General features: G+C 47.0%; 1 protein-coding gene across 1 annotated transcript; it reads left to right on the top strand.

Moving 5' to 3' along the window:
- Window positions 1-8,169: 8,169 nt before the first annotated feature.
- LOC110431546 (extensin-like) lies at window positions 8,170-8,706 on the top strand (the record flags this gene model as incomplete). Its single annotated transcript, XM_021450651.1, has 1 exon — window positions 8,170-8,706. A coding segment is annotated over exon 1 (537 nt), but the record flags the coding sequence as incomplete, so codon positions are not given.
- Between the last annotated feature and the right edge of the window lie 2,384 nt (window positions 8,707-11,090).

Here is an 11,090-nt window from a genome sequence, read left to right on the forward strand (position 1 = left end):
ATCATCATTTTCATGAACCAAGTTCATTAGTGAATGCTACGTTTGCCGCTGCTCTGTCAAGTTCTCACTAACCGGGAGAGACGGCGATTCGAATCGAATTCCTATCCAGCTGGAGGGTTATTCCTAGCACTCACCCAAGCATCCCCTGCCGGAGAGCCAACGGGTCACCTTTGGTACAACTCAGGAATCGCGGCTCCGATCAGCGCCGCACTCCCAGGGCTACCACTCTGCCAGGGAGGTCAGGAATTTTAACTCACCTGCCTTTGGGCTTACGCCAATGGTCCCCCGCACACCGCACTTCCTCCGGTAGTGCGCACTTTATACTTGCCGGTCTTCCGGCCTGAGTCATACTACTCGGCTTCGCGGTCGGAACGAGTTATCCGGCCAACTAAGTGTCAGGCATGCGTTCAACATGACAAGAGGACGTACAACGATCGGTCCTTAGCTGCCACAGATGGAGTTACTACAAACTTGCAAAACTCCGCCCGGCTTAAGTCAAATTAATCAGGTTCCACCCACGATAGCATATATAGACCATCGCGATCCGACATAACCCTATATCGCGCAGGTGACAGGATATCACCCGACTTCTACCGATTAAAGCATAGCTAAGCTGCTATTCGATCCTAACTCTACAACCAGGGTAGGGTGAATTATCTGGGCAAGGATAGAGTAGAATGCAGCAAGAGTTTCATCACAACTCCTATACGTAATGCATCAATAGATATAACATATTGATTAAACTTTTGAAAGTAAAGGGAGACTTAGAATGCTCCGGGGCTTGCCTTTCACGAACGACGCCGGCTCGTGATTCGGGCACTCAACTTCTTCTTATGGCTCCTCGAGTCCGGCTTGCTGGACCTCCACCTCTTGGCTGCCCTCCTGACCTTCCGGATTCGCCTGCAGCTCGTAGGAGACGGTCGCGTCCGATGCACCTATTGCATGCTCGAACAATAAGAAGATGCACATGCAAAAGATGAATGCTTAATAACATAAGTAACTTACTGGACACTCAATTACGGAGTAACCTTCTAAGTTAACTTACAAGAAATCCACATGAACAAACAAACTAAGCAAGTTGACTTATAACAGCAAGCACATAAACAGAACAGCTCCGAAAACAGATCATAACTATTGCTACAAAGGTGCAACACACTTAAGTGAGGACATTCTGGAAAGCTTACGAAATTGTCTACAACTCATCTTTAAACATGACAGCCAGATTCATACATTAAACCAGTCATTTAAACAAAGTTTCTGGTTCTGTTCCAGAAAAACAGAGAGCACCTATTTCTGGAACCCAACTTGGAACAGCCATAACTCTTAAACTACTAGGCCAAATTATCCCAAATTTAAACCATAGCTAGTTCAATAGATTTACTACAACTTTGATTTAGACAAGATTCCCAGAAAAGCAAGCTATCAATAAGCATTAGTTAAATTGCTCCCTTGCTGTCCAGAACAGCCTTTAACCCTATAATTAATTATTTAAAACATGACCAAGACACAAACCATGCCAACCACATGGCTTATGACCACAAGCATATTATAATACAACCAGAACACCAGATGGAAACTTCCAAACATTTACTTAACAAGGCATTTATTAATTAATTCTAGAAAGAAGCATAATTACAAGATGCCTAGTCAAAGTGCTCAGAAAAATCTACAAAAATTACAGAAGCACAAGGATAGCATCAAAGCATCATTATAAAAATTTCAGAGCAATTGCACATACCAAATTAAAGATATGTATTTAACATGTAACTAGTTGCTTATTTCATAAATTGGAAAACATGACTTATATGGTGTCAAACAACAGATTTCAGATTATTTATATCTTAGGAATACCATAAACATGTTTACTACCAAAGTAGAACACCAGCATAAGCACCAATTATTTTATATGATTTAATTAAAGAAACAAGCCACATTTCAATCATAAAATATATATCAAATCTGCAGTACTCCAAAAATCATGAAATATTTACCAAAGCACTCTAATACCAAACAGAGACCACCATAAAATTTTTAGGAGAAACTAAGCAGTAAAACAAGAGATATGAATTTATCCATGAATAACAAGATTAAATACTTAATAAATATTTTCCCAGAAAACATGGTTCCATTTATATTTTCATTAAAAACTAGCCATCTCAAGGCATGCCACAAAATTTGTTTCCCAATTTTTGGATCTCAGAAACAGGAGATATGATTTTTGCAAGAAAGCTAAAAATCAGGATTTTGAATAAAAGAAAAGGAGGGAAAGAGGAGACACTGACAGTGGACCCCATCTGTCAGGTCCTTCTTCCTCGCGGCCGAGGCGACGTTCGCCGGCGATTTCTCCACGACGGTGAGGTTTCCGGCCAAACCAGGGGCATCAGCGTGATCCCCAAACCCTAGCGACTCGATTGACCCCCTTTTCCCCACGGCGGAGCCACCGGAATGGGCTCACCGTCGACGATGGCGGCTCGGCGGAGGTGCTCGGCGTTACGCCGGAGCCCTCAGGACGGTAGAGCGCAACCTAAGGCCTTCTACAGCACCAGCGGACTACGGCGAAGCTTCCTAGGTACGCAGCTTGGCTTGGATCCTCGTGAAACACGCTGTCCACGAGAGCACCCATCTCCGGCGGAAGCACGGCGGCGCTGCGCACCGTGTCCAGCGACGGATAGTTCGGTAGAGCGTCCACCAAGTGGCGCAAAAGCTCGCTAAGGACCTAAGCTACCTCTAGAACCTAACCAGAGACGACGAGAGGCTTCACAGAGCTCAGCATTGAGTTCGCCGGAGAAGAAGGTCACGACGACCCGATTTGGGGAAAGAAGGAAATGTCGGCTCACCGGTGGGTTTCTCGGCGAGTTAGAGGGTGGAGATTGGAGAGCGGTTCACGGCGGAGCTTTGGGCGAAGTTTGGTGAGCAATGGCACAGCAGGGAACGCGCACGAGCTCGCCGGAGTTCGCTCGCGACGGAGAGCTCTTGGCGGCCGCGTTTCGGGCGAGAGGGGCGAGGCAGAGCGAAGTGGACACGTCCACTCTGCGCGGGGCGTCGCCGTGGACGTCATGCGCGCGCTGGGAGCTGACGAGCGGGGCCATCGCCGGCGTACGGGTGACATCTGGCGGACAGATGGCGCTCTGGCCATCCACGACGGCGAGCTCGGCCTCGATTCAGAAGGAACGATGACAGTCTGACAGAGCAAGTTCACCGATGATTATCTCCCAAACCAGCCCGAGTTAGAAGATGATGCAGTTGACAAAGTTGGAGTTCCAAACGAGTTCTACAACTTTGTCAACTAGAGCAAAGGCTAGATCGGCCGGGATTGAGAGATATAGAGTTTTCAAAATCGATCGAACAAACTGGTTTCGTTCCAAGACATAGAAAATTTTCTAAGTGTTGGAAACAGCCCCAAATCTGCCTTGTGAGTCACTTTTGAGCTATTTGTGATCATTGTCATGAGATGGCCATAAAACAACTTTTGTTCCTTGTAAAATTTGCTACAACTTTGCTGTAGGAAGTTTTGACATGCAAACATTTTATGAAACACTTTTTAAAAGCCTAAGAAAAAGAGGTTTCTAGGGTCTATTTTCATAGGTAGGACTTAAAGGCATATTTTGGAGAAGTGATCAACAAGAACATTGTTCCCAAGGTTAAGTTAAGCATAGATAAACTAATTACCAAAGCATTGAACACAAACACAAGCATGGTTCACTCAAACATAAGCATAGGAAGCCTATTTAAGCAATTTAAAACACATTTTTGCATAGAATGACATGGCTCAAGATAGATGATGATCATGGATGCTTTGAATAGAAGATGATGCTCATGCTATGCACATGATCAATGCAACCATAACACTAGGGTGTTACATAGGTTGCATGGTAGAAATGCTTGTGAGCCATTGCCTTGTTGCAACCTATAACCCTGGCACACCCGCTGTCAGGTTAGATGCTTGCATACTACTTGCTACTGCTTCTACTACGCATGATATCTGTGATGTGATGCATTGTGGAGGATTGGATGTGAGTGGATAAGGCACGTGGTGCCGATAACTGGTTAAGAAATGGATAATGGATTTGGGGAGATCTTGGCGTGTGTCTTGGGTGTGTGGTGTGGGTCGAGTCGACCGAGCAGGATCTACAACGAGTCTTGGGACAAGTCTTGCCGGGGGACGCTACCTGGGCGTTCTCCATGAGAGATACCTATGGCGGGTACATGTGACAGGGAGAGGTCCCAGAGTGGAGTGTCTTCGTGGGACGAAGCACCGGGATGGGAGGTGCTGTTTAGCACGGGGTAGCCAGATGTCTCGTCGAGCGGAGCATCGGCTGACCCCTCGTGAAGATGACCTGTTCGGTCACCCTAAGGACTGAGATGTTCTGAGAACCGGTTCGTAGGAAGCCTTGCACCCCACTCGCTCTTATGGGGAGGAGACAGATGTATGACCAGTTAGGGCGGTGCCACTACTACTAGGTTGTTGGTAGACAGTGTAGGGAGGTACGGGCATGAGGACCCACACCCTCCTAAGATAGCGTAGTGACCTTTGGGGCCCGGTACTACGCCTCACAGTCTCAGCGTACCGGTGGTACTCCGGTATGGTCCCAGTTCTGAGTGGTAGGGTGGCATCGTACTTAGTTGGAAGGCAGCCCGGCATCAGCCTAGGTGGGGCGCACCACCGATGATGGTGATCTTGTGGTTAGTGCAAACCTCTGCAGAGTTTCTGGTTGATCGATCGATACATATGCCGTTTATAGCTATGGACCTTTCCTATGTTTCCGCTTCACTTGACTAGAGAGAGGAGTCCTTTCTACCTTCCCCTGGGTTTGTGTTTGGATCCGGCGTTGGCCGTTGAGGCAAGGCACGAGCGGGAGTCGTACTTGCCGCCTAGAGAGTGAGAGTGTGGTGAGATGTGTGTGATGGGATGGATGGATGGATGTGTGGATGAGATGGATTAAAACTTGATGAATTATTATTATTAAATACTGATGAACTTGCATAGGAAAAACTATAGCCATATATATAGGCCTCTTGATCTACCCTTTGCATTCCACTTACCACAAAGCTTACGCAAAAGCATAGGGTGGGAGCCAGTGGCCAGTACAAATCGTACTGAAAATTGTTTAGCAGTTGTTGAACGTGGTCTATGACGATAACTACGGAGAATAGAAGGATTAGGTGGTCTCGTTCCTGCGCTCAAGTTGGTTCGGAGATGAAGGCTACGCCCGCTGATAAACTACGTCGACTCTGATGATTGCCCGTGAAGGAGGAGCCTTCACCGCTAACGCTCTACATCGACTCTGATAAAGACCCGTGTGTGTTTCCGCTAGAAAGACGATGTAATAGGCTTGTTGACCAAGAGTTGTAAAGTAAATGTGTTGTAATTTTGTTTCTAACGATGTATGACTATGATAACAGCTGATATATAATAATGGGATGGTTCAATTTTTGAATTATCACATTATAATTCGAATCTGTGGATTTTTCCCTTTTTGGAAAAATCTAGGTCGTTTCAGTTGGTATCAGAGCTATACTTGACCCTAGGACGAGACCCTTAGGACCAAACACTAGTTTAGAAGCCAAACATTCTATCTTTTATAGAGTTATAGATGCTAACACTTGTTTCTCCCTCTGCCTTGAATTCTGTTGCTAACTGACCTCCCTGTTTCATAAAGTTGACCGTTGGAATCTTTTCCCATACGCGCCCACGCTAGATCGATAGTCGTGTGAGACTTTGAAGGTCTGAGAGTCGCCTCAAGTCAACACTATGCATTAGGAGTGGTAATGTTGTTTGAGTGCTTGGATCTTACGTTGTTGCATTTCTTTTGCTTCTTGTTGTCTGAGTGTAGGTCATAGAACTTGTTTTATGCGGGAAAGACTCTGGGTCCCATCCAATCTAGCTGGCTAAACCTAAGACTGTCCCGAGACTAGATAAGTGACCCTGGCTAACAGAGCCGAAAAAGCTGATGCATCATGTCTTGCCCATCTATTTCAAAAACTGTTTTTGGCTTCCAACTAAACTTGTCCTCAAAATTGCCCCTTGGGTTGAAAAATTTTCCCTCCTTTTGGTTAAAATATTTTTCCCCCTTTTTTTTACAAAAGAATCTCTATTTCAAATGGAAAAGTGTTTCAAAACTCTCCCAATATCTTCCCTTTTCACAAAGAAAGCAATTTTAACCCATTTCTCAACTCAATTTTATTCAAAAGTTATTTATGAAACGATTTAAAAACAAGTCATCTAGAAAAAGGTATGACAAAACCTCTTACGAAAAACAAAAGTTTTGCCTTCAATCAATAAAGTGATTTTCAAACCAAAGATCCTTGGCTCAGTTTCGTTTTTAAAGGTCTTTGATTTACCTCGAGAGCCAAATTCCTTTTAAAAATCAACCTTGTCTTAAAAGAAAAATGAATTGCCAGTGATTTATAAAACAAAAACCATTGCGAAAAGATTTTCATTTGCGGCCTTTCAAAAAATTTAAAAACAAGATTTGGTTGTGAAGGCTTTAACTTTAAAAATGAGGAAAGATTTCTAATCGTTTTCAAAACTAGTTTGTTTGACTCTAATAAAAAGGGAGCAATGCCTTGTTTTAAAGAAAATAATAATAATAAAATAAAAGAATTTTAAAATCTCTTGATTTGAAATCTTTTATAACAAAACCTTCAAAATATTTGGTTTTCAAAACTTGCATTGAATTCAACCCTCTTCAAAAGCTCTCTTCATTTTGAAGTCTAAAAAAAAACTTGACTTTGTCAAAGCACTTTCACTCTATTTTCGAAACCTATTTCCGAAAAGCCTTCCTTTCAAAAGCTTTTTGCAAAGAGTGATGCATGAAAAATAGATGGTGAAAGGCAATAACCCTAGCTGACTTGAGCCTGCCCTACCCTTTGTTGACCGGGCGCCAGTCCTTGGAAGAGTATCAAGCAAGTGAGCAATAAGGTTTGAACACGATGATCTCGACCAACTAACAATAGTCTTAACTTGAGAGCCAGATGTTCATAAACCCGGTGCGATTCTTGGATACCCCATCGCCTCGGTGTAAGAAACTGGATACCCAACACGAGCGAGTGAGCCTTAGATACACTGACTCACTCCTATTTTGGAAAAGGTTTGTGGAGCGACCATACTAGAAGCAAAACAACACCGAACAACACCCTCGTTTCTTCACGGACCGAGCAATGCCTAAATCTCGGGGACGAGATTCCTGTAAGGAGGGTGGTCTGTAACATCCTAGATTTTTACGAAAACAAAAAAATACGAGCTTTTTAAAATTTTTCCTGTAATCGTGTGAAGCATATAGTTTTTAGGTTTAATTTGATCCTAACCTGCTAACAAATCGTAGCATACATGTAGATTTGTTTGTAGACGAGTGCTCTTATTCGTGAGTCGTCTTGAGTTGGGTCATGTTTAGGGTTTTGAGTTTCTTTTGGAGTGCACAAGTCCGTAGCGGAGTTTTCTCGAATCTTCGCTGAGCCTATCTCCCAGGCAAAGTAGATCCCTTCTCAACTTCTTTGAAATCTTTCCGAACTCTCCTCGAAGTTCCCTTCTCAAACCTCCCATCCTCTTTGATCTCGTCTCAAAATTCCATTGGATTTTATCCGATCTCTTCCTGAATCTTTCTCCAATTCTTTTGTTTTCATTCCGTTGTGGTTAATCAAAAATGGGAAACCCTATTTTAATCTCGTGGGCCGAATCCCCTTCTTCTCTCCATTCTTTCTCTTCCTGCTGGCCCAACCCGCGCGCGTGGCCCAGATCTCCCCGCGCGGCCCAACTACTTGCCCCGGCCCATCTCGGCCCAGCCGAGCCGCGCCCCTCCCCTGCCCTAGGCGCGTCCCCGCTCCCAGACGCCGCCGCCGCCCTGGGGTGGACAAGCACCCACGCGCGCCCCAGCCCTGGAGAGCAGCCGCCGCCGCCGCCGCTGCCTGATGCCGCGATCCGCGCCGCGTGTCCCACTCGCGGCACGGACGCCGAGGATGGCCGCAGCATCCCAAACCCTAACCCACGCCCCTATAAAGGACGAGCCCCGCACGCGCCCCTGCTCCTTCCCAACCGCTGCCATCGGCATCCCCAGCAGAGCCGCTCGCCGACCTCGCCCTCGAAGCCGCGGACGCCATCTCGCCGACCGCTTCGCCTCCGCTCTGCCCTCGCGACGTCGCCCAAGGACCTCGCCGAGCCGCGGCCACGCCATGACGGCCGCGCCCTCGCCTCGACGCGCCCCCACCACCGCGACGCCGAGCCGCCCCGAGCACCTCACCCAGGAGCCCACAACGTCACCGTCCTCGCCACGACGTCGCTGCGAAGCCCAAGCTCCGCGACCCCGTTCAGCGTCCACGGCGCCCGAGTACCCCAGCCGCGACGCTGCCCTCGCCGCGTCGAGCTTCGACCTTGACGACGGGCAGGAGCTCGGTGCCCCACGGATGCCAAGCACCGCCGTGCCGAGCCCTGTCCCCTGCGTCACCTCGCCGGAGCCACGGACCTCAGCCTCGACGCCGCCGGAGCCCTTGACGCCCAGCCATCTTCGACCGCGGCCACAAGCTCACCCCGACGCAGTGCTACGGTCACCATCGCGACGTCCCCGACCTCGCCCCATCACACCAGGAACCACGACGCTGCGCTCCGTCCTCACCGTCCGTGTCATCGCAGGCAGGCTACGCAGTCCGCTGGCCTCGCTCCGCCACTGTGTCGTGCTCCGGGCAGCAGCAGGCCACCGCCACTTTCCTCGCGTTCGGCAAGGTCGAAAGCCCCCAAACCCTAGCCGACATTGGAACTCCATATTAATTCATATCTGTTCATATATCATTTTGTTATCTATCATTCATATCTCGTCGATGCATGATCTATCTATTCTATGCCTGTGCCGTGCCTCCGCACTGGTCTACTCTATCTCTTTTGGTCGCTATGGAAATGTGCTACTCCGAGTTATCGTCGTGTTGGTGTTGTTGTTTGGTCGTTTGTCAAGTTATGGTTCTTGCGGTTTGTGCGTGTGTGGCTCTTGTAGTTGTGGACCGTGCCGTCGAGCCGGTTGAGAGAGCGATGTGTTTGAACGCTATGATCGTGAGCTTGTCTCGCCATGATTGTGACGCCAAACATGACCCCTTCTCTCGTGTTGTCGTGTTCTTCTTTTGTTATTTGCTTGAGGACCGAGCCTTCGAGCCGGTCGGGGAAGTGGTAGCACGGTTGACCATCTCGATCGTGGGATCGTCCTGCCGTGATCATGATGCTGAGCGTAACTCGTTTCCCCGTGTTTAGTTGACTTCGTCATGCTACGCTTGATAGCTCCTATCCCCGTCCCTAGGGTTTGATCATTGCAGACTCGATATTCGTAACAACACGGTTCTTACCCGCACCTTCGAGTCCTCTGTGATCTAGTCTAGTGGGATACGGATTAGGGGACAACCTTCATGGAATTGTCGGAGGCCAACTCGTTAGGTGAAGCTCATGGCCGGAAGTCCACCTTGCCATGACCATCGGGCTTTACCCCATTCTCTCGCATGTTTATCTTATTTGTCTCTGTCTCATATGCCTATGCCACCTAGACTCGGGCATTTCCGTAGTTCCCGCAGTGACAACCGCATTACCTGGAACTATAGAAACGACCTTGTGCCGACTCAGAAGCACCTAGGTCGCGAAGTGATATGAGTTGGTGTAGTTCGTGGGGTCGTATTTATTTCTCCCACTGTCATTTGTTCCATGGCGAGTTGGTTGAAAGAGTGTGGTTTTGTTCTTCTTCTCTCTTTTCCTTAATCCTTGTCGATCTAGTAAGATGTGGATCGAGCCCCTTTTTCTTGTTAGATGTTTTGTTTCCAATCCCGCGATTCCCGTCGTTGCTATGGCGAGCGGATCAATGGAAAGTGAAACCCGTGTCTTTTCTTGCCTTTTTGGGTTCTTCGTGCTTAAACTCTTGTATGCTTGTACCTATTCGACCGTAGCATTTCCTTGGTTCTCGTGGTGACAACCGCACTGCTAAGGACCCGAGGAATGTCTTAGTGCATTCAGTGTACCTAGGTCGTGGTACCCTATAAGTAGCTTGAGCACTCGTGTTCTTTATGCGTCACTCTTTCTAATTCCTCGTCTCTTACCGTGGTGAGTGGACTGGAAGGAGTAGACACTCCCCTTTTCTTCTCTCTTGTTCCACCCTCTCTTGACTCTCGTCAATCATAATGGCGTACGGGTTGAGAGAGATCAGAGTTTCTGTGCTTACAACCGTTTGGTTCTCGTCAATCTCTATGACACTTGGATCGAAAGTTCGTAAGCCGTGGTGTCTACTTAGAATAAGTTAGGGCCTACGCCTTTGTTCTTAAAGCCGTACAGGTCGACACGATCGACCCGGGAAGTAACGGCTAGGCGAAGACTCCAACTTGTACTTAGTAAACAACCATTCTCATTTCTTTTAGCCCAGGGATCGGACATCCACCGAGAGGGCTAAGTCATTATCCTTTCGGTGCTCTCTTAGTGTAGTTGTTCTTCAGTGTTCTTCGTCTCTTTTCGCAGTCTTTCGAGGTCTAGCGGTTTGATTGTTTCGCCTTGATTGTCGTTTACGAGGTAGTTGCTTCGGTTAGCGATGATCGAATCGGAACCAGTCGAAGGAAGGACATCCAGATAGGAGAAAGACCTTGGATGAGTACAACTACAAGTGAACTGAGGATCTTGGAAATGTCACTCGACAGGTGCCACATCCCACCCAACCTCGTAGAATCCTATTAGACATGCAATAATGTAGATGCTAGTGCTTTACTTTTATGCAAATGAATTGAGATAGGTTGTCACAGAACCGACCAAATTATAAGAGTTCAAGTGCAGAAACGATCGACTAGCAATCAAGTTTCCAAACTTGAGCCCATATAATCCCAGTAGTCAATTGAAATCACGAAGGACTTCAAACCAACTCGCAACAAACCAAGATCGTAATAATTCAACATAAACACAGCAGATGTTACATAGTCATTCATTGCCATCGAAGCGGCATCACATCGGAGTCATTAAGTTATTATAACCCAAGTTTGAAGTAGCGGAAGCAAAATAATTACACACACTTGTTAAAAGTTCAGTTCACAAGTTCTTGTTACTGCCAGAGTCTACACCATCCTTCCAAAAGCATCAGAGACGA

Source organism: Sorghum bicolor, unplaced genomic scaffold (assembly GCF_000003195.3).
Source record: "Sorghum bicolor cultivar BTx623 unplaced genomic scaffold, Sorghum_bicolor_NCBIv3 super_360, whole genome shotgun sequence".
In the NCBI taxonomy this organism is placed as follows: domain Eukaryota; kingdom Viridiplantae; phylum Streptophyta; class Magnoliopsida; order Poales; family Poaceae; genus Sorghum; species Sorghum bicolor.